Source organism: Ictalurus furcatus, chromosome 5 (assembly GCF_023375685.1).
Source record: "Ictalurus furcatus strain D&B chromosome 5, Billie_1.0, whole genome shotgun sequence".
In the NCBI taxonomy this organism is placed as follows: Eukaryota; Metazoa; Chordata; class Actinopteri; order Siluriformes; family Ictaluridae; genus Ictalurus; species Ictalurus furcatus.
In genome coordinates, this window is record NC_071259.1 from 31,818,463 (window position 1) to 31,842,219 (window position 23,757).

At 45.4% G+C, this 23,757-nt stretch overlaps 1 protein-coding gene across 2 annotated transcripts in view; it reads left to right on the forward strand.

The window, feature by feature from the left end:
• The window catches only part of zgc:92140 (uncharacterized protein LOC447854 homolog), a 43,993-nt gene that overhangs the window by 11,370 nt on the left and 8,866 nt on the right, over nt 1-23,757 (forward strand). For both annotated transcript variants that reach the window (XM_053626023.1, XM_053626024.1), the window contains exons 2-4: nt 6,197-6,320; nt 20,884-20,969; nt 21,627-21,697. In XM_053626023.1, the coding sequence (XP_053481998.1) occupies nt 6,230-6,320; nt 20,884-20,969; nt 21,627-21,697 (248 nt within the window). In that variant the 5' untranslated portion in view covers nt 6,197-6,229. The remainder of the gene's footprint in view (nt 1-6,196; nt 6,321-20,883; nt 20,970-21,626; nt 21,698-23,757) is intronic.

Sequence of the window (23,757 nt, forward strand, 5' to 3'; positions counted from 1 at the left end):
TCTACTACATCGTGAGTTATACCGGAACATTCTCCTGCCCCACAACACTGTTAAAATGGTCTACTGCCCCATCTGGACATTATTAACTTAGAATATTCCCCTGAGTGTTCCCCTGAGTGTTCCCCTGAGTGTTCCCCTGAGTGTTCCCCTGAGTGTTCCCCTGTCCCTCCTGCCCGAGAAGAACCTTGAACTACTTCTTTTGCCACATTAGAACCTTCCACTATCCATTTTTCTTTTGATTGTTCCCTTGTCCCTTCTGCCCCATTAGAACTTTCTCCTGTCCCTTCTGCCCCATTAGAACTTTCTCCTGTCCCTTCTGCCCCATTGGAACTTTCTCCTGTCCCTTCTGCCCCATTAGAACTTTCTCCTGTCCCTTCTGCCCCATTAGAACTTTCTCCTGTCCCTTCTGCCCCATTAGAACTTTCTCCTGTCCCTTCTGCCCCATTAGAACTTTCTCCTGTCCCTTCTGCCCCATTGGAACTTTCTCCTGTCCCTTCTGCCCCATTGGAACTTTCTCCTGTCCCTTCTGCCCCATTGGAACTTTCTCCTGTCCCTTCTGCCCCATTGGAACTTTCTCCTGTCCCTTCTGCCCCATTGGAACTTTCTCCTGTCCCTTCTGCCCCATTAGAACTTTCTCCTGTCCCTTCTGCCCCATTAGAACTTTCTCCTGTCCCTTCTGCCCCATTAGAACTTTCTCCTGTCCCTTCTGCCCCATTAGAACTTTCTCCTGTCCCTTCTGCCCCATTGGAACTTTCTCCTGTCCCTTCTGCCCCATTGGAACTTTCTCCTGTCCCTTCTGCCCTATTGGAACTTTCTCCTGTCCCTTCTGCCCCATAGAACTTTCTCCTGTCCCTTCTGCCCCATAGAACTTTCCCCTGTCCCTTCTGCCCCATTAGAACTTTCTCCTGTTCCTGTGGTACCTTCCACTATCCCTTTTTACCCCATTAGAACTGTGCTCTATCCAGTCTGCCCCATTAGAAAATTCCTCTGTTCTTTCTGCCCCAGTGGAACCTTCCACTATCCCCTTTTGCTCCATTAGAACCTTCCCCAGTCCTTTGGGCCACATCTGAAATGTCACTTACCCTATTGCTTCACCTATTGCCCCATCCAAATATTATACTGTCCCCATAGTTGAACGTTTTACGGTCTAATCAGAACGCTCTCCTGCCCCTTTTGCCCTAACTACAGTGATCTACCGCCCCACTGTGATTATTTCTGCCTGAATGGTGTGAAGACCTTGTTGTCCTTAGCATCGCTCTCACTTACTGTAATGAAAGTGCAGCTTTGGGAGATAAACCGTGTTTACACACACACACACACACACACACACACACACCTGGTGCTTTGTCCTGTTAATGCTAAACACTGGGCCTGATGTCCACTACAAAGGAGAAAAATGAGTAGAGGAGGAGATCACACTTTGATGCTCTGTTGCCTTTCTCTCTCTCTCTCTCTCTCTCTGTCTCTTTCTCTCTCTCTCTCTCTCTCTCTCTCTCTTTCTCTGTCTCTCTCTCTCTCTCTCTATCTCTCTCTCTCTTTCTCTGTCTCTCTCTCTCTCTCTCTCTCTCTGTCTCTCTCTCTCTCTCTCTCTCTCTCTGTCTCTCTCTTTCCATTTTGAGGCTCTGGCTTTCTCCCTCTGTCCTTCTTACATGTTTGTTCTTTCTTTCTTTCTTGGATCAGTTCATCCATCAGGTCCTGTCTCACTGTCTCTTTCTTAATCTCATGTGTGTCTGGTTCCCTCTTTTTCAGGTTCTCTTTATTTACTGTTTCTATTTAGTGTGAAATGTTCTCCTCCTCCTGTAGCATCGTTCTCCTGATCTACTGATCTACTGATCTACTGACCTTTCCGCTACATTTGAACCATCTCTTATGTTCTGCTGCCCCAACTGAACGTTAGCCATTTCAGAATGTTCTACTGAATGTTGCCTTGTCCATTCTGCCCCAAACCAAACTTCCCCTTGGGGATCAATAAAGTCCCTCCATCCATCCCTCCATCCATCCATCCATCCATCTATCTGTTTATCTAAATATCTTCCTTTTGCTCTATTATTGCATTCCACTGCCCTGTTAGGACTTTACACTACCTTTTGTGTCCCTACTATCCCTTCAGTCTAATGAATGTTTCCCTGACCCCTCTGTGCCATTAGAACATCGCACTATCCCTTCTGCCCCATTAGAACATCGCACTATCCCTTCTGCCCCATTAGAACATCGCACTATCCCTTCTGCCCCATTAGAACATCGCACTATCCCTTCTGCCCCAATAGAACATCGCACTATCCCTTCTGCCCCATTAGAACGTTCCCCTATCCCTCCTGCCCCATTATAACATTCCACTATGCCTTCTACCCCATTAGAACGTCCCCGTTTCGCCTATCCCTTCTGCCCCATTAGAACGTCACCCTATCCCTTATCCCTTCTGCCCCATTAGAATGTTCCCCTATCCATTATGCCTCATTAGAACATTCCCTTATCTCTTCTGCCCCATTAGAACATCGCACTATCCCGTCTGCCCCATTAGAACGTTCCCCTATCCCTCCTGCCCCATTAGAACATCGCACTATCCCTTCTGCCCCATTAGAACGTTCCCCTATCCCTCCTGCCCCATTAAAATGTTCCCCCACCCCTCCTGCCCCATTAGAAAGTCCCCCTATCCCTCCTGCCCCATTATACCCCCCTATGAATGAGACGTGCAGTGTGTGGCACTGATTGAATGGAAAACCAGCGCATTGCTGGTTTACGCAGAAGCGGTGATGGAGAGCCTCACGCTGCTCTGCTTCCACTCATCCTCTGAGTGTTTGTCTTCAGCGCTGACAGTGACGCCACTTTATCCCACATTAATATCCTCGACACCGTCCTCGCTAACCGCTAACGACGTCGTTTACTCACGCACAGACGCCTCAGGCTGCAAACACCGCTCTGCTAATACGTAACGACACGCCCTGTACCACACGGATTCCCTTTATACCACAGCACTCTGCTAACCGCTACAGTCTTTCATTTATTAAAGAACGACACCTCATACTTTCATGGAACGTCTGTGAAACAAGTTACTTCCTGTTCTCACTTTGCACGTTGTAGCAGCGATAAACCGTTGTTCCCTCAATTTTCACCTAACTCTGTTTTTTCTCTTGATGTTTATATATATGCAGCTTGTCACAGTAGAACATTCAACTATCCCTTCTGCCCCATTATGAGGTTCCACTATCCCTTCTGCCCCATTATGAGGTTCCACTATCCCTTCTGCCCCATTATAAGGTTCCACTATCCCTTCTGCCCCATTATAAGGTTCCACTATCCCTTCTGCCCCATTAGAAGGTTCCACTATCCCTTCTGCCCCATTAGAAGGTTCCACTATCCCTTCTGCCCCATTAGAAGGTTCCACTATCCCTTCTGCCCCATTAGAAGGTCCCACTATCCCTTCTGCCTCATTAGAAGGTTCCACTATCCCTTCTGCCCCATTAGAAGGTTCCACTATCCCTTCTGCCTCATTATAAGGTTCCACTATCCCTTCTGCCTCATTATAAGGTTCCACTATCCCTTCTGCACCATTATAAGGTTCCACTATCCCTTCTGCCTCATTATAAGGTTCCACTATCCCTTCTGTCTCATTAGAAGGTTCCACTATCCCTTCTGCCTCATTAGAAGGTTCCACTATCCCTTCTGTCTCATTAGAAGGTTCCACTATCCCTTCTGCCTCATTATAAGGTTCCACTATCCCTTCTGCCCCATTAGAAGGTTCCACTATCCCTTCTGCCCCATTAGAAGGTTCCACTATCCCTTCTGCCCCATTAGAAGGTTCCACTATCCCTTCTGCCTCATTAGAAGGTTCCACTATCCCTTCTGCCCCATTAGAAGGTCCCACTATCCCTTCTGCCTCATTAGAAGGTTCCACTATCCCTTCTGCCCCATTAGAAGGTTCCACTATCCCTTCTGCCTCACTGGAAGGTTCCACTATCCCTTCTGCCTCATTAGAAGGTTCCACTATCCCTTCTGCACCATTATAAGGTTCCACTATCCCTTCTGCCTCATTATAAGGTTCCACTATCCCTTCTGTCTCATTAGAAGGTTCCACTATCCCTTCTGCCTCATTAGAAGGTTCCACTATCCCTTCTGTCTCATTAGAAGGTTCCACTATCCCTTCTGCCTCATTATAAGGTTCCACTATCCCTTCTGCCCCATTAGAAGGTTCCACTATCCCTTCTGCCCCATTAGAAGGTTCCACTATCTCTTCTGCCCCATTAGAAGGTTCCACTATCCCTTCTGCCTCATTAGAAGGTTCCACTATCCCTTCTGCCTCACTGGAAGGTTCCACTATCCCTTCTGTCTCATTGGAAGGTTCCACTATCCCTTCTGCCTCATTATAAGGTTCCACTATCCCTTCTGCCTCACTGGAAGGTTCCACTATCCCTTCTGCCCCATTAGAAGGTTCCACTATCCCTTCTGCCCCATTAGAAGGTCCCACTATCCCTTCTGCCTCATTAGAAGGTTCCACTATCCCTTCTGCCCCATTAGAAGGTTCCACTATCCCTTCTGCCTCATTAGAAGGTTCCACTATCCCTTCTGCCCCATTAGAAGGTTCCACTATCCCTTCTGCCTCACTGGAAGGTTCCACTATCCCTTCTGTCTCATTGGAAGGTTCCACTATCCCTTCTGCCTCATTATAAGGTTCCACTATCCCTTCTGCCTCACTGGAAGGTTCCACTATCCCTTCTGCCTCACTGGAAGGTTCCACTATCCCTTCTGCCCCATTAGAAGGTTCCACTATCCCTTCTGCCTCATTAGAAGGTTCCACTATCCCTTCTGCCTCATTAGAAGGTTCCACTATCCCTTCTGCCTCATTAGAAGGTTCCACTATCCCTTCTGCCCCATTAGAAGGTTCCACTATCCCTTCTGCCTCACTGGAAGGTTCCACTATCCCTTCTGCCTCACTGGAAGGTTCCACTATCCCTTCTGCCCCATTAGAAGGTTCCACTATCCCTTCTGCCTCATTAGAAGGTTCCACTATCCCTTCTGTCTCATTAGAAGGTTCCACTATCCCTTCTGCCCCATTAGAAGGTTCAACTATCCCTTCTGCCCCATTAGAAGGTTCCACTATCCCTTCTGCCCCATTAGAAGGTTCCACTATCCCTTCTGCCCCATTAGAAGGTTCCACTATCCCTTCTGCCCCATTAGAAGGTTCCACTATCCCTTCTGCCCCATTAGAAGGTTCCACTATCCCTTCTGCCTCATTAGAAGGTTCCACTATCCCTTCTGCCTCACTGGAAGGTTCCACTATCCCTTCTGTCTCATTGGAAGGTTCCACTATCCCTTCTGCCTCATTACAAGGTTCCACTATCCCTTCTGCCCCATTAGAAGGTTCCACTATCCCTTCTGCCCCATTAGAAGGTTCCACTATCCCTTCTGCCCCATTAGAAGGTTCCACTATCCCTTCTGCCTCATTAGAAGGTTCCACTATCCCTTCTGCCCCATTAGAAGGTTCAACTATCCCTTCTGCCCCATTAGAAGGTTCCACTATCCCTTCTGCCCCATTAGAAGGTTCAACTATCCCTTCTGCCTCATTAGAAGGTTCAACTATCCCTTCTGCCCCATTAGAAGGTTCCACTATCCCTTCTGCCTCATTAGAAGGTTCCACTATCCCTTCTGCCCCATTAGAAGGTTCAACTATCCCTTCTGCCCCATTAGAAGGTTCCACTATCCCTTCTGCCTCATTAGAAGGTTCAACTATCCCTTCTGCCCCATTAGAAGGTTCCACTATCCCTTCTGCCCCATTAGAAGGTTCAACTATCCCTTCTGCCTCATTAGAAGGTTCCACTATCCCTTCTGCCTCATTAGAAGGTTCCACTATACCAAGAAACCGCAAAGTGTACACTCCTCTGAAGACGTTGGAAAAGTTACAGCCTGTTACAAAGCACTGACACTGGAGACTCCTTCCATACCTGTCAATCGATAAATAAATCAACAGTTACACACATTCATGTGCAGTGCCTGCAATACGAGCCACTACGAATGTGCGGTTACTATGGAAACGATAATGTAATTAGAGTGAGTGCGTTAAAATCAACCTGTCATGTGCAGCTATTTTCTGTCATGTAAAGTGTTTTTTTTTTTTTTTTTTTTTAAAAAAAAAAAAGATGTCTGATCGGTCGGAGGACGTGAACCGTGATTAAAATCTGCTTCGTTCTCCGACTCTCAGGTGGGATGGTGAGAGGGGGGAGCGCGTGAGGAGATGGGCTGCGCCTCGGCAAAGCAGGTATCGGCCGTGCCGAGTGACGACGAGGGCAGAGGAAAGGCGTACAGCAACGGAGACGTCTACTCCGGTCAGTCTCTCTCTCTCTCTCTCTCTCTCTCTCTCTGTCTTTTTTTCGATCTCTCCTCCTTACACACACACACACTCGCTGATAGTGGCTCGGATTCCACGCCTGTTCTGTGTCTCGCTGTGGGACGCATCTCTGAATAGCGCCCGTCCTCCCACACGCCAAAAAAAACCAAATTTGCATCTTAAATCAGTCAGGAAATCATTTCTTCCGCTAATGGTGGCAACTTTTTTTTTTTTTTTCTCCCCCATCCTGGGGGCTGACTGGTGCTGTGTTCTTTATAAAGCTTTAACACTGTTACCCTGTGAAGAAATTGGCACGGTTACTGTGAAAGCAAGCTGTGTAGGTGTGCTGGCAATGCTAGCAGGCAACGCTAATCACTTTTGAAGAACATGCGTGATGTGTTCTAGGTTCGTCCTGGATTAAATTCAACCTCTTTACACACGGCACTTCTCACAAGCAGTCAAGACGTTATCTTCATTCGATATACCTCAACGCCGCTGTCTTACGTCACGGAGACGCGATTTTGGTGAAAGGTATCACGGCAGACGCGGAGGTCAAAAATTCTTTTTGCGGAGATGTATCTTAGAATGTCAAAAAAAAAAACAAACGTTGCCTCGTTTCCCCATTCACTTACATTGGGAAGGGGCGGAGTTAAAGGTTGTACCGCAGCCAGCCATTAGAGGGCCTCGGAGACACTTTGGCTTGACCGGTTTAAACCTTTTGTTACGACGTCACTCGCGTATACGCCTTGTGGGCGTGACACTGCGAAACGATCGGCCCGGGTAATTCCTCGGACCCCGTCCAAAGAGTATCGTAGAGTTAACTGTACGGTACGCAAAAAAAAAAAAAAAAAAAAGAACGGAAGAAAAGCTCTTGTCTTGTCGTTACGCAACGGACACGTCACGAAGAAAAATAAAGCTTGGAAAAAGGAAGTAACGTAAGTAAGGAGTCTGGTTGGTGTCTTTGGTGACTGTCCGTAGAAAGTACATTAGCGCTGCGAATCGGTAAATGAAGCTGCTGATTAGCGCGGCTTCTCTGCTAATAAATAAATAAATAAATAAATAAATAAATAAATAAAAAAGCTCAACGGACGGTACAAGCGACAAACTACAAGAGGCAAGCGTGTGAACGCGGGGTTAGTCGAGCTATGATGCTAATCTTACTGACAAGTAAAAGCGTACGTACAGCTAGCAGTTTAACTAGCCGACACACTGTTAAACACACAGGTGATCAAATGTTGTCGTAGAAACGCAGAAAACGTACGTATAACCAGAGTGTTCAATATAAAATGAGTTGAAAAATGTCAATCTAACAGAAAAAAAAAGAAGTTTAATGGACTAATGACGGATAAATGCTCTGTCAGTATAAACTAGCTTGCAATAGAGCTAGCGCGGCTAATACGGATATAATAACAACAGACGTTCGTGCTGTTTTTAACATTTTAGGGAGAATTCTTGTGTGTCTTTTTTTTTTCTTCTTCTTCTTTCTCCTCCTTTCTTCTGTGAAACAAACAGCTACGAAATGTCAAAAAAAAAAATAATAATAATGTTACCATCGAGTACATCACGTTATGTCAATGTAATCTTTGTTGAAACTGTCGCTTTATCTTCCCGATGAAACACTTCACCCGCCCGACGGATCCTGTGAGCTCCGGATCGTATTCGTGACGAGCAGGTGCTGTTATTACACCGTTTCTAAAAAAAAAAAGAAAGAAAAAGGAAAGAAAGGAAAAAGAAAAGCGTCGGCCGTGAAGTGCGAGACATGCAGCGCTCGCGGAGCTGAAAGGACTGGCACGGCTCGGCCGGTGTGATTAGCGCCAGGATGCCCGTGAATACCTTTTGTGTAGGTGTGCAGTAGGTTTGGACGATGTGAGGATACGACCGTGGTTTAGTTGTTCGGCGTGTTCACTCGTGTTAAAACGGTCCGAGGGGAAGAAAAAAAAAATCAATAGGTCTTTTCCAAACCAGTTAGGCGTCAAAGTGCTGTTAATCACACGCGTTACCGGTTCTCCATCAGCGTTTATTACATCACAACACGGAGCCCGATAAATTGTGATATTAATATTTAATCGCAGAGCTGGGATCATAGAGCGTCGGTTGCCAGGCGACGGAGAAACCGAGTCGCTGATATCCGGTGGATTAAACAAGCACCGAGACGTGACGAGAACCCGTCCGGTCCTCCGTACGCGGCGGCCAGGCTTTATTTTATTCGAGACGCTTTCTGACGTCGTCGAGGAACTGAGGAGTCGCTCGGGGAGTGACAGAAGACTGTAATTAATGTGTGTGTGTGTGTGTGTGTGTGTGTGTGTGTGTGTGTTGGTTCTGAGCCATTAGGTCCTGATTAAACGGGGCTAACGAGATAGTCACCGTAGAAATGTTTGCCGGACCGGTATAGAACGTTAAGAAATAAATGAATTACTTTAAAGTGAAAATGTTACAACGATAAACTTGAATAATTTCATTCCAATCGTCCTTTTTTTAAAAATTTTTATTTAGTTTTAAAGGTGCAGTACAAAAACGTTAGCATCGAAGCAGCTACATCCAATCAGAGCTCGTGACTCGTGAAATGTAAAATGAGACGTTTTAGCTGTACTCGCGTTCGACGCACGTGAAACGAAGAGCGCTTCGACCGAACGCGCGTGGCGATGACGCGCCTCGGCCCGAATCTGCTGGAAATCTGCGGTAGTTGTAAAAAATAAATAAATAAATAAATAAATAAATAAATAAAAAATCGCACGCTCGTTCGAATATTGCGGCGTTTGTTCGATTTTGCGCCTGACCGGTGGGTGGGAATTCGCCAAGATTAAACTAGGGAGAGAATCGGGAAAGAAATCCACAGAGAAAAGCCAGACAGAAAAGCCCGTACGGTACACAGGCTAAATTACTACTACAGCTGCTATTTAGTCCATGACCACTAGCGCGTGCGTAATTTGCATAATTGAGTCATTTGCATTTATTTGCATGAATTGCATTTGTTTTTTTTCCCCCTTTTCTAAGTATACGAATATCACTTATGCTGAGCTCACTTTTTTCTTTTTTCTTTTTTAAAAGGGAAAAAGGTGATTCGATTGGCAGGACGTCTCCCCCTAACCACGCCTCCTCATATTCTATTCCTTCTAACCCCGCCCCCTTTTCCCATTATGCCACCATGTCATGAAAATACAGTGAATTTATCTGTGATCTCGTGTCTTTTTTTTTATAGTTAGGATTCAGTTAGAGTTAGAATTCAGGCCCAAAGATTTTTACTCTCTGTGTGTGTGTGTGTGTGTGTGTGTGTGTGAGAGAGAGAGAGAGAATATAAATACAAAGGATTATGGAAGATTAGGGATGGAGAGCAAATGGGCACACAGGAAATGGCCTTTCTCTCTCTCTCTCTCTCTCTCACACACACACACACACACACACACTCTATCGTCCTCCCTTTTGCACTCCTCTCCTCGCTCGTTGCCGTCTCCTCTGTCTGACTGCGTGAGAGACGGCGATAAAGAGGTCTTCCATTCCTCCGTCCTCTCTTGACCTCTCCATCCCTCGCCTCCGCTCCGTCTCTCCTCCCTCGGCATATCTCCTTAACGAGGGAAGGCCACGCTTTCTTCCCTTCCTTCCTTCTTTTCCTCTCCACTCCCACCGTGCTCTCTGTCCTTCCCTCGTTCCCTCCCTCCTGTTTTCCTTCCTTTATTAACTCGGTTTACTCCATCGGCTCTTCGTCTCTCTCTCTCTCTCACGCTGTTCCTTATTTGTTCCCCGCCCCCTTCCTGTTTGATGAACGCTTTAGGTCACGGCCTTCTGTTCTGGCTCCTGCTGTGTGTGTGTGTGTGTGTGTGTGTGTGTGTGTGTGTGTGTGTGTGTGTGTGTGTGTGATGATGATGATGAAGTCAGTGTTTACATGCCTGGAGTTTTTCTTTTATTACACTTTAAAGTGTTATTAGTGTCGCAGACAAAACAAACGTTGTGTTCAGACGGAGCTCAAATCTGATTATCTGTTGTTTTGACCTTGGAAAAACTTTCTGCCGTCTGCTTTTCGTTCCGATTTGAGCCGCGTGTCTAGGATTTTGTTCACACGGCCGGTTTATTTCTTAAAGGTACAAGACACAGATAACTTTGTTTACGCTTTCTCTCCCATCCACGCCCATATAGACGAAGCTCCGCCTCCCGGAATCTATACGCCCTGTCAGCGTTCATCCCCATTAGCTTGGGAGCTAGTTTGGTAGTTTAGTCAAACTTACCATCATGCCAGGCTGTGTCTACATTCAGCCAGTTACGCTCGGAGAGGGTTTCTCACGTGTGAGGAGCTCGGATCTGATTTTTATTTACACACCATGAGTAAAGACGGTACGGTTGTGTTTGTAGATCTGTTACATCCATCAGTGTGCGAAGGTTTGGATTCAGCAGCTAGCAGCTACATGCATATATACAGTATATATCTGTATTACTACCATCTTTTCTCAGTAAATGATGGCAGTGTTACCTGTTCATCTGTCTGTCTCTCTCTGTGTCTCTATCTGTTCATACTGTCTGTCTCTCTCTGTGTCTCTATCTGTTCATTCTGTCTGTCTCTCTCTGTCTATCTCTATCTGTTCATTCTGTCTGTCTCTCTCTGTCTATCTCTATCTGTTCATACTGTCTGTCTCTCTCTGTGTCTCTATCTGTTCATTCTGTCTGTCTCTCTCTGTCTATCTCTATCTGTTCATTCTGTCTGTCTCTCTCTGTCTATCTCTATCTGTTCATACTGTCTGTCTCTCTCTGTGTCTCTATCTGTTCATACTGTCTGTCTCTCTCTGTGTCTCTATCTGTTCATACTGTCTGTCTCTCTCTGTGTCTCTATCTGTTCATTCTGTCTGTCTCTATCTGTGTCTCTATCTGTTCATACTGTCTGTCTCTCTCTGTGTATCTCTATCTGTTCATACTGTCTGTCTCTCTCTGTGTCTCTATCTGTTCATACTGTCTGTCTCTCTCTGTGTCTCTATCTGTTCATTCTGTCTGTCTCTCTCTGTCTATCTCTATCTGTTCATACTGTCTGTCTCTCTCCGTGTCTCTATCTGTTCATTCTGTCTGTCTCTCTCTGTCTATCTCTATCTGTTCATACTGTCTGTCTCTCTCTGTGTCTCTATCTGTTCATTCTGTCTGTCTCTCTCTGTGTATCTCTATCTGTTCATACTGTCTGTCTCTCTCTGTCTCTATCTGTTCATACTGTCTGTCTCTCTCTGTCTCTATCTGTTCATTCTGTCTGTCTCTCTCTGTCTCTATCTGTTCATTCTGTCTGTCTCTCTCTGTCTCTATCTGTTCATTCTGTCTGTCTCTCTCTGTCTCTATCTGTTCATTCTGTCTGTCTGTCTCTCTCTGTGTATCTCTATCTGTTCATACTGTCTGTCTCTCTCTGTGTCTCTCTCTGTTCATTCTGTCTGTCTGTCTCTCTCTCTCTGTTCATTCTGTCTGTTTCTCTGTCTGTTCATTCTGTCTGTCTCTATCTGTGCCTCTATCTCTTCATTCTGTCTGTCTCTATCTTTAATCTCTCTCTGTTCATTCTGTCTGTCTCTCTCTGTGTCTCTATCTGTTCATACTGTCTGTCTCTCTCTGTGTCTCTCTCTGTTCATTCTGTCTGTCTCTCTCTGTGTATCTCTATCTGTTCATACTGTCTGTCTCTCTCTGTCTCTATCTGTTCATTCTGTCTGTCTGTCTCTCTCACTCTGTTCATTCTGTCTGTTTCTCTGTCTGTTCATTCTGTCTGTCTCTATCTTTAATCTCTCTCTGTTCATTCTGTCTGTCTCTCTCTGTGTCTCTATCTCTTCATTCTGTCTGTCTCTTTCTGTCTCTATCTCTTCATTCTGTCTGTCTCTCTCTGTCTCTATCTCTTTATACTGTCTGTCTCTCTCTGTCTCTATCTCTTCATTCTGTCTGTTTCTCTGTCTCTGTCTGTTCATTCTGTCTGTCTCTCTGTGTCTCTATCTGTTCATACTGTCTGTCTCTGTCTGTGTCTCTATCTCTTCATTCTGTCTGTCTCTATCTTTAATCTCTATCTGTTCATTCTGTCTGTCTCTATCTGTGTCTCTATCTGTTCATTCTGTCTGTTTCTCTGTCTCTGTCTGTTCATTCTGTCTGTCTCTCTCTCTGTCTCTATCTGTTCATACTGTCTGTCTCTGTCTGTGTCTCTATCTGTTCATTCTGTCTGTCTCTATCTGTGTCTCTATCTCTTCATTCTGTCTGTTTCTCTGTCTCTGTCTGTTCATTCTGTCTGTCTCTCTGTGTCTCTATCTGTTCATACTGTCTGTCTCTGTCTGTGTCTCTATCTGTTCATTCTGTCTGTCTCTATCTGTGTCTCTATCTCTTCATTCTGTCTGTTTCTCTGTCTCTGTCTGTTCATTCTGTCTGTCTCTCTGTGTCTCTATCTGTTCATTCTGTGTGTCTCTATCTTTAATCTCTATCTGTTCATTCTGTCTGTTTCTCTGTGTCTCTCTGTTCATTCTGTCTGTCTCTCTGTCTCTATCTGTTCATTCTGTCTGTCTCTCTCTCTGTCTCTATCTGTTCATACTGTCTGTCTCTGTCTGTGTCTCTATCTCTTCATTCTGTCTGTCTCTATCTTTAATCTCTATCTGTTCATTCTGTCTGTTTCTCTGTGTCTCTCTGTTCATTCTGTCTGTCTCTCTGTCTCTGTCTGTTCATTCTGTCTGTCTCTCTCTCTGTCTCTATCTGTTCATACTGTCTGTCTCTGTCTGTGTCTCTATCTGTTCATTCTGTCTGTCTCTATCTGTGTCTCTATCTCTTCATTCTGTCTGTTTCTCTGTCTCTGTCTGTTCATTCTGTCTGTCTCTCTGTGTCTCTATCTGTTCATACTGTCTGTCTCTGTCTGTGTCTCTATCTGTTCATTCTGTCTGTCTCTATCTGTGTCTCTATCTCTTCATTCTGTCTGTTTCTCTGTCTCTGTCTGTTCATTCTGTCTGTCTCTCTGTGTCTCTATCTGTTCATACTGTCTGTCTCTGTCTGTGTCTCTATCTGTTCATTCTGTCTGTCTCTCTGTGTCTCTATCTGTTCATTCTGTCTGTCTCTATCTGTGTCTCTATCTGTTCATTCTGTCTGTTTCTCTGTCTCTGTCTGTTCATTCTGTCTGTCTCTCTCTCTGTCTCTATCTGTTCATTCTGTCTGTCTCTGTCTGTGTCTCTATCTGTTCATTCTGTCTGTCTCTATGTGTCTCTATCTGTTCATTCTGTCTGTCTCTATCTGTGTCTCTATCTGTTCATTCTGTCTGTCTCTATCTGTGTCTCTATCTGTTCATACTGTCTGTCTCTGTCTGTGTCTCTATCTGTTCATTCTGTGTGTCTCTATCTTTAATCTCTATCTGTTCATTCTGTCTGTTTCTCTGTGTCTCTCTGTTCATTCTGTCTGTCTCTCTGTCTCTATCTGTTCATTCTGTCTGTCTCTATGTGTCTCTATCTGTTCATTCTGTCTGTCTCTGTCTGTCTCTATCTGTTCATTCTGTCTGTCTCTATGTGTCTCTATCTGTTCATTCTGTCTGTCTCTATCTGTGTCTCTATCTGTTCATACTGTCTGTCTCTATCTGTGTCTCTATCTGTTCATACTGTCTGTCTCTGTCTGTGTCTCTATCTGTTCATTCTGTGTGTCTCTATCTTTAATCTCTATCTGTTCATTCTGTCTGTTTCTCTGTGTCTCTCTGTTCATTCTGTCTGTCTCTCTATCTGTTCAATCTGTCTGTCTCTATCTGTGTCTCTATCTGTTCATTCTGTCTGTCCCTCTATCTGTTTAATCGATCTTTCTCTCCCTCTATACATATATATTTGTTCATACTGTTTGTCTCTCTGTTGCTCTGTTTAATCTATCTTTGTCTCTCTATTTGTTTATTCTGTCTTTTTCTCTGTCTGTCTGTCTGTCTCTCTGTCTCTCAATCTATATCTCTATCTGCTAATTCGTTCTGTCTCTTCTCCGTGTCGTCTCCTCCTCTGCCCTTCCCAACTGCCCATCACATTTTTTTATCAATAGAACAGAGAGACAGCTCGTGTTTATTTTTAGGGTCTAACACACACACACACACACACACACACACACACACACACACACACACACAAAACTGATTGTTTACATGTCAAATTGTGACACTGTGAGTTTAACTGTCTCAGCATGTTAGTTTAATTTTCATTTGTTTTTCAGGAGCGAGTCAGTCTTCTACACACACACACACACACACACACACACACACACACACACAAATGGATTGTGTTTTTGAGAATGTTCATTTCAATTTTGATTTGTTTTTCAAGGGTGAGTCAGTCTCTCTCTCTCTCTCTCTCTCTCTCTCTCTCACACACACACACACACACACACACACACACACACACAATGACAGGAAAACTGCTTTTAGACAAACGAGGCAGGCAGTGGGGAGAAAATAGTAACACTTTCTGATTGCGTGCGATCTGAAGTCAGCAGGAGTGCCGCATGCGCGTGTGTGTGTGCACGTGTGTGTGTGTCCGTTTGTGTGCACGTGGAGGAAGACAAAACACATATAATATATAATAATATAGAATGGAAGCTCCTGGATAACATCAGTAATGTGCGATTATACCGTGTGTGTGTGTGTGTGTGTGTGTGTGTGTGCGTGACTATTTGACCATTTTCGGCTTGGAAAGGTTAAGCGATCAGCGGTATCAGTCATGTGACCAGCTGTTTTGCTAGTGTTTGGTCACTAGCGTCGCCGTTACCGTCAGAAAGAAGCCCACATTTCGTTCTCCTGGCCGAGGAAGCAGCGCTGTGTGTTTTATCTCTAAACTCAGACTTGAGAAAAACACGTTGGCTCCTTTGTAAATGAGTCATCGTCTGTTCTGCTCTGTTCAGCCCTCCTACCTGCAGAAAGGGAGAACGAGAGAGAGGCAGAGAGAGGAAGTGACTCCCTTGCAGGAGACTATTCGACTCTTTGATTCGTTTGCTATTTGACTCACTTCTGGTTCACGCTGAAGATCATTAAACAAACCAAAAATGTAGGTCGAGGGACGTGTAGAATCTGAAACGTCCTCATAAAAGTCTTTCATCCGTCGGTTATGTTTTACGAGAACCGGCGAATAAACAAACGAGTTGATGATTATATCGTTTATTATGCGGAATTGACTTTTACGTGGTGTTTGAACGTAAATGTGTGTCGTCGGTGCGTGTACACGGCCGCCCCTTGGTGCTAAAAAATCCACCCAGTGCTTTTTTTTATATTCCCCACGAGTCATAAACAGTGTCTCAAAATGAGTCGTTGGAACAGGCCCCGCCCACGACTGGTCACGGACTCTGCCCTATTAGCATAGCTCCTCCCCTGAGCGAGCTGCACGTTTGTTCGAATGCGGGTCAACACAAAGAAGGATTTGCCGAAAAGTTGATTCTCGGGAACGGATCAGTACCAACTGTTCGTGATCCAGCTTCGTATCCCGAAGACGTAAATATCGCACTTTATATGTCTGCAAACCGCCTTTCCGAACACGCTTGTTAGCAAATGCGGCTAAAGCTACCACGGTCTCTGATTGTGTTTGTGTTTTAACCCGAACACGCTTACTCGCTGTATAATTCATACGTATAGGGCTGAACACCGGCGTTTACGGTGTCGGACATACCGGTTCTCCTGATTTGTTGTTGCCGTAGTCTCCGAAGCACGAGCTGTAAAGGCACAGCACTCTTCTGGAAAGGGGCGGGGTTGTAGCAGCTCATATGCATTTAAAGAGACACACAATCGGAAACAGCGTGTTTTTTGTTTCCACCCAACAAGCGGCATTTACAGCGTGGGCTAGTAAATGACCCGTGGGGTATTTTGAGCTGAAACTTCCCAGGCACGTTCCGGGGACTTCTGAGACTTGTATTAGATCTTGTAAAAAGGGGCGTAATAGGTCCTCTTTAAAATGGCATTGATGTTTGTTTAAAACATTTTCCACGTCACATCCAGGGTTTGTTTTCTCCTCTTCGTGGGTCCTAATCGTAGGAACATGTGGCATTTCTGCAGCACTACAGCTCAGTCCTCATGGCGCAACAGAGCAGCACAACACACCCAGGTTGCCTCCCGGTACTGTAGGTGGCCTTTTTGTTCATGATCACGAGGCCACGCCTCCTTAACTGGGACTGACAGACACTGTGAAAATAAGCAGCGTGTAGCCTGTCTTTTTGTTTCTCTCTCTCTCTCTTTCCCCCCTCCCTCTTTCAAGTAAAGACGAAAGCTGTTTGCCTTTGTGTGTCTCCCAAGATAAAATTGATGTGGCCGACAGGGGCGTGAGAAACATGGCACTGTGTCCCGCTCTGTCTCGTTCTCTGCCTGTCTTTCTCTCCATCTCTGTCTCTCTCTCTCTCTCTCCCTCTCTAGCTCTCTGTGTCTTTATCTCTACCTGTCTCTGTCCATTTTTCTCTCTCTCTCTAGCTCTCTGTGTCTTTATCTCTACCTGTCTCTGTCTCTCTCTCTCTCTCTCTCTCTCTCTCTCTCTCTCTAGCTCTGTGTCTTTATCTCTACCTGTCTCTCTGTCCATTTTTCTCTCTCTCTCTCGCTCTCTAGCTCTCTGTGTCTTTATCTCTACCTGTCTCTCTGTCCATTTTTCTCTCTCTCTCTCTAGCTCTCTGTGTCTTTATCTCTACCTGTCTCTCTGTCCATTTTTCTCTCTCTCTCTCTCTCTAGCTCTCTGTGTCTTTATCTCTACCTGTCTCTCTGTCCATTTTTCTCTCTCTCTCTCTAGCTCTCTGTGTCTTTATCTCTACCTGTCTCTCTGTCCATTTTTCTCTCTCTCTCTCTCTCTAGCTCTCTGTGTCTTTATCTCTACCTGTCTCTCTGTCCATTTTTCTCTCTCTCTCTCTGTGTCTCTATCTCTACCTGTCGCACGCGCTCTCTCTCTCTCTCTATCTTTATCATTACCTGTCTCTCTCTCTTTCTCTGAGTCTTTATCTCTACCTGTCTTTCTCTGTGTGTCTTTATCTCTACCTGTCTGTCTCTCTCTCTCTCTCTCTCTGTGTGTGTGTGTGTTTATCTCTACCTGTCTCTCTGTCCATTTTTCTCTCTCTCTCTCTCTGTCTTTATCTCTACCTGTCGCACGCTCTCTCTCTCTCTCTATCTTTATCATTCCCTGTCTCTCTCTCTTTCTCTCTCTGTCTTTATCTCTACCTGTCGCACACTCTCTCTCTCTCTCTCTCTCTATCTTTATCATTACCTGTCTCTCTCTCTTTCTCTGAGTCTTTATCTCTACCTGTCTTTCTCTGTGTGTCTTTATCTCTACCTGTCTGTCTCTCTCTCTCTCTCTCTCTGTGTGTGTGTGTGTTTATCTCTACCTGTCTCTCTGTCCATTTTTCTCTCTCTCTCTCTCTGTCTTTATCTCTACCTGTCGCACGCTCTCTCTCTCTCTCTATCTTTATCATTCCCTGTCTCTCTCTCTTTCTCTCTCTGTCTTTATCTCTACCTGTCGCACACTCTCTCTCTCTCTCTCTCTCTATCTTTATCATTCCCTGTCTCTCTCTCTTTCTCTCTCTGAGTCTTTATCTCTACCTGTCTTTCTCTGTGTGTGTCTTTATCTCTACCTGTCTGTCTTGCTCTCTCTCTCTCTCTCTCTGTGTGTGTGTGTGTGTGTGTGTGTGTGTTTATCTCTACCTGTCTCTCTCTCCATTTCTCTCTCTGTGTAAATCTTACATATGAATGTAACATTCCTCAGCTTGCCTTTTTTAGTAATGTCATCTACGCTGTCTTTTGCATGTGTGCGTGTGTGTGTGCGTATATGTGTGTGCGTATATCTGTACATCTCCGTCTGTGCATGTACGTGTGATGTAACTACGTGTGTGTGAATCCTGTAGTCATGTGTTTACATTCCTCAGTCCCTCCATCCAGGGACAAACCGTTCCCAGTTCCCAGTATTCGATGCGGAGGAGATTCCAGCGGCGTGATACGGCCCGGCTCGCGATACCGATCCGATTCCCGTATCCCTCCAACACCTTTCATCCATCACTGCTTCTGTTTCATCTCTTTATCACCGAGTGACAGATGGAGAGAGAGATACGAGAGGAGAGATTAAGCAAGAAGCGCGTGTGTGTGTGTGTGTGTGTGTGTGTGTGTGTGTGTGTAAGGTACGTGCAAGCTCAAACATATTCCTGTATAGGAGCCCACATACCACAGACACACACACACTGTGTAGCAATGTGCTCGTGTTCAGACACTTGTGTGTGTGTGTGTGTGAGAGAGAATTTTTTGTTCTCTTTTTTCTGTTCTCTCTCTCTCTCTCTCTCTCTCTCTCTCTCTCTCTCTCTCTCTAGTACAATATGAGCAGAGCAGGGTTAATGCAGTGGTAGTAGCAGTAGTAATATTAAGTTATTAACAGTAATAACCGTGAAGAATGAGGCGATGGTGACGGTATAATCACTGACCGCGTAGTTGTGTTGAGTGATGATAATGAACAGCGGTAACCGTCTCGATCATGTTAGCGCTGATGGCAATAATGACATTAACTGCACCTCTCCGAAGTTTCAGTATTTTCTCATCACTCTTATTTCCTGAATTTGCCAACAGTCTTTATGTATTAAAGAACAACACGTCATACTTTCTATCCGTTTAGAGTTACATGCAGTGTTGTGAAACGTTCACAACAGACATTAGTTCCTGTTTCACTTGTTATAGAGTTATTATATATTTATAGAATTTGTATATATTTATAACTGCTTATTATATCTATATTTCGAATCCTGTTACTACACTGAGAGCCGCTGTATATTAAGAAACAACAGCAATAATAAGAATAATAAGAATAATAATAATAATAATAATAATGATGATGATGATGGATGTAAAAACAGTATGAGTAACACCAGTAACCACAATAATGACAACGAGTGTGTGTGTGTGTTGGGTGTGTGTGTGTGTGTGTGTGTGTGTGTTGGGGGTGGGTGGAGTGTGGAGTTGTCACTCATTCACGTTTCTCAGGCAGTGACACGTTGTTAAATACTTTGTGGTGAAGTTTAGAATCTCAAAAATTTCTCGTGTTTTCACAGTAAACTGCATCTGTCTGTCTGTCTGTCTGTCTCTCACCCCCCTCTCTCTCCCTCTCTCTCTCACCCCTCTCTCTCCCTCCCTCTCTCCCTCTCTCCCCCCTCTCTCTCCCTCTCTCTCTCACCCCCTCTCTCTCCCTCCCTCTATCCCTCTCTCCCCCCTCTCTCTCCCTCTCTCTCACCCCCCTCTCTCTCCCTCTCTCTCTCCCCCTCTCTTTCTTTCTCCCTTTCTCCCTCTCTTGCCCTCTCTCTCCCTCCCTCTCTCTCCCTCTCCCTTTCTCCCTCTCTCTCCCTCTCCCTTTCTCCCTCTCTCTCCCCCTCTCTTTCTCTCCCACTCTCTCTCTCTCCCACTCCCTCCCTCCCTCCCTCTCTCTCTCACCCCCTCTCTCTCCCTCTCTCTCTCTCTCTCCCCCTCACTTTCTCCCTCTCTCTCTCTCCCTCTCTCTCTCCCCCTCTCTTTCTCCCTCTCTCGCTCTCTCTCCCTCTCCCTCCCCCCTCCCTTTCTCCCTCTCTCTCCCCCCCTCTCTTTCTCTCCCTTTCTCCCTCTCTCTCCCCCCTCTCTTTCTCTCCCTCTCTCTCTCTCTCTCCCGCTTTCTCTCCCTCTCTCTCTCTCTCTCCCTCTCGCTCTCTCTCCCTCTCCCTCTCTCTCCCGCTCTCTCTCCCTCCCTCCCTCTCTCCCTCTCTCTCTCCCTCTCTCTCTCTCCCCCTCACTTTCTCCCTCTCTCTCCCCCTCTCTCTCTCTCTCCCTCTCCCTCTCTCTCTCTCCCCCTCTCTCTCGCGATTTAAGACAGGTCCAGGATTTAAGAGACGGTTTATGAGTATTTTAGAAGTAAGGGATATCTGCGTAATTCGGCTCTGCGTGCGTTAGTTAGTGGTGTTGTTCTTTGCACTCTCGGGACGTTTGTCCCATCTAGAGTAGTCGTCCGTGACCAAGCGGGCCCCACACTTCACATCCATAAAGAACTATAGGCAGAATAATAATAATAATAATAATAATAATAATAATAATACCGTCAAACATTTAGCACCGAAGTCTGACGAGGATGTCTACCCGGGTAAATTTCCCTTTAACGGCAGATAATCCCCAGATTACTGGTCAGACAGATGCGTCTGGGATTATTGGGGTCAGATTTGTCTCCACGTTTGTATAGTGGGCGTGTTAAAGCTTTATTCCAGGTGTGTGGAGAGTAGCCGGCGTGCAGGACTAGATCGAAGGGATTTAGTAAGACCTCCTGCGTTACAGTACGTTTCTGCGCCGCATGCTTTTCTGGGTTTCAGCTTGTTCAGTGCGTCTGTCGGTTGTTCTGGGGTGATCCCATGGTCTAAGGGGTTTCGGTTGTTTTTGAGTGCAGTTGGCGTGGCCCTTATCGGCGTGTTTTTCCGATCAGGTGCGATGCGAGTGTTGCTGGAGTCAGTAGGTTTTTCAGATAAGTTTCCTCTTTTTTGTTCCTTGTTTACGTTGTTCCATTTTTACGCAGAATCGATTATTGTTTATTGAATCTTCAATTTTGTGAAAGATGTTGTTCAGATGTTCTCTCTCTCTCTCTCTCTCTCTCTCTCTCTCTCTCTCTCTGTAGATGAGTACAGGATGAAAGCAGTCGAGGAGGTGAAGTACATGCGTGGAGAGGAAGACCGAGTGAACACACGCAACCAGGAGAACCTGGTGAGGCCTTTACACGCACACTCTCTCTCTCTCACACACACACACACACACACACACACACACACACACACACACACACACTCTCTCACACACACAGATGGAGGTAAATAATGAGCGACTTGTGTAGCAGTTCTCCATCAGAGTCAGCTGTGTGTGTGTGTGTGTGTGTGTGTGTGTGTGTGTGTGTGTGCTGTACAGGAATGTATTCCGCTCCCTTGGGAAAACAAAAGCACGCGTTTGTCCATTACTGCTGTTCGAGGAGTATGTGTGCGGACATGTGGACGTGTGTGTGTGTGTGTGTGTGTGTGTGTGTGTGTGTGTGTGTGTGTGTGTGTGGACGTGTGTGTGTGTTAGTGGAGCAGGTCGAGACTCTGTGCGGACGTGTTTGGAATGTAGGAGTGGGCGCTTCTTCAATTCAAGCACCCACACCCACACATATACACATACACCTACCCACATACACACACACACACACACACACACACACGCGCGCGCACACACACACATTACCGCAAACCTGTGGTAAAATTGTGACACATTCCATATTTCTGACATGCTCCAATTCCACTCTACTCATTAGCATGAATTTAGAGTGTGTGTGTGTGTGTGTGTGTGTGTGTGTGTGTGTGTGTGTGTGTGTGTGTGTGTGTGTTTCAGGAGAAGAGTTCAGCACAGAACAAAACAAAGCTGCACAAAGAGGTGCCAGGAGCCAACGCCAACAAGGCCAAGTGAGTGTGTGAGTGTGTGAGTGTGTGTGTGTGTGTGTGTGTGTGTGTTGTAGACAGAGAGAGAGAGAGAGAGAGAGAGAGAGAGAGTGTGAGTATATAGTCCTGCATTCACACTAATGAGTGACTCAGGAACATTCTCAGGAGCTCAGGAACTCGAGGTGCATTTAAACATTCAAAATCAGGGCTAATTTTAGTTCCTGGCTTGCAGTTCCAGGAACCTGTTTAGTGTCTGCTCAAAATGCTGTACTTGTCGCTTTGCCAGACTGAGAGTCTCTGATTGGTCAGACGCACAGGACAACAAACCCTTTCATCTCACAAGAAATGACTAATGTTGACTTCATATTGAACGAATACTTCTGCCAAGGTTCCAGGACCTTTTGAGGAACTAAACGTCTCCTAACTTACGAAGTTGTGAAAGGAGTTCCTGTTTCCCGCCACACCGCAGGAACTTCTGTAGTCAGAAGTGACGCAAACGGTGGGATGGTTTCATCAGGTCGGCGGAAGAGCGACACGGAGAACACGGAGGAAGCCGAGTCTGAGCGTTCTGCCTCGCGGACCGCCGTGTCGACACGTCTTTATAAACCGTCCCCTGGATTTTAAAGCCGTAACTAGAGCGCTGGTCATTGTGTGAAACCCGCGTTTTACCAAACACTAACGTTCTGTACAAAATATAGCTGCAAGCAGCGATTAGCGGGCCCAAGCACCGAGGCTGCATCGGTGTCGGTTTCACGAGCCATGTTATACGTTCGAGCCAAAGATATCAAAAAAGCTCCTGCACAAATTCGCCTCACGGATATCGTTACATCAAACTCACCAAATTTGATTCGAATCCTCTAAGAGGACTATGAAAACGTTTGTTTTATAAGCCGCGCTTCCTGTTGCCTGCTGGCGGAGCGATGGCAAAGACCCGGCGATGTTGTGTGCGTGTGATTATATGCCAGTATTCAACATAAACATGAACTTTGCGCCACATTACGTGATGTACGTTGGAATCGGGCCACACTTCCTGTTCGTACAGCGCAACGTTAATTTACCGCGTCGCCTTGGCAACACCGTTTAGAATATATTTTTTAAAAAATCCTTTGTGATTTAACATCACGGACGTCTTGACTGCTTTGAGGCTGATGAATCGTGTTTAGGAGGAGCCTTTAAAAGGCGAAAGGTACAGCGCTTCCTGTTGGGCGGAGTCAATGGAAGCCTAGCACGTGCGGCGCAGGTTGGTGAAACTGGTTGCCCATGAATTAATAATCAAATGCGGCACTGTTGAGTCTCTGTGCCACGCCCAGATCCAAGCGTTTGACCATTTCTGATGTTTGCGCCAAGCCAGTTCCTTGACTTGGTGCGTGGACTCGAATGAATAAATAATTTTTTTTTTAAAAAAGGTTCTGGATCTATGGGCCAGGAATTCAAAATAGGTTCTGGTTCCTGGGGTGGAAACACAACTGTCAGAAGCTTTACAGGAGTGTGTTCTGTACACGGCCCTGCACAAGAAACGCCATTTGTGACAACGACAAAAATAAACCTAAAGTGAGAAATTACACTTCGTGTGTGTGTGTGTGTGTGTGTGTGTGTGTGTGTGTGTGTGTGAGCTGCTGTACTGCAATAAACTGCAAAACAGAAAACGGTCTGAAACCTCAGACGGGGTCCGAACCGCCTGCATGCTTTGCGTGCGCCGTGCGGTAAAACGATGTAACCCGTCGCGCTTGTCATTTTACAGAACGGCCATTTTGGTTTCAATTTAAATAAAATTTTAAATTTAAATTACATTTAAATACGGCGCTTAAATGACATTTAAATTATTCCGTTTAATTTGAGACCAAACGTAAATCGGTGACGTGATGGGGGGTATTGTGTGGAAATTTCATCACTATTATTATTATTATTATTATTATTATTATTATTATTATTATTTTAATTCTTATTTTTCATGAATGTTATTATTGTTGTTTTATTTTATTTTCTCTACCTGTGTGTATGTGAGAGAGAAAATGTGTCTGTATTCTGTGCTTGTTGTAATGGAAAATTCTTGTCACATCCCTTAACCCCCCCCCCCCCCCCCC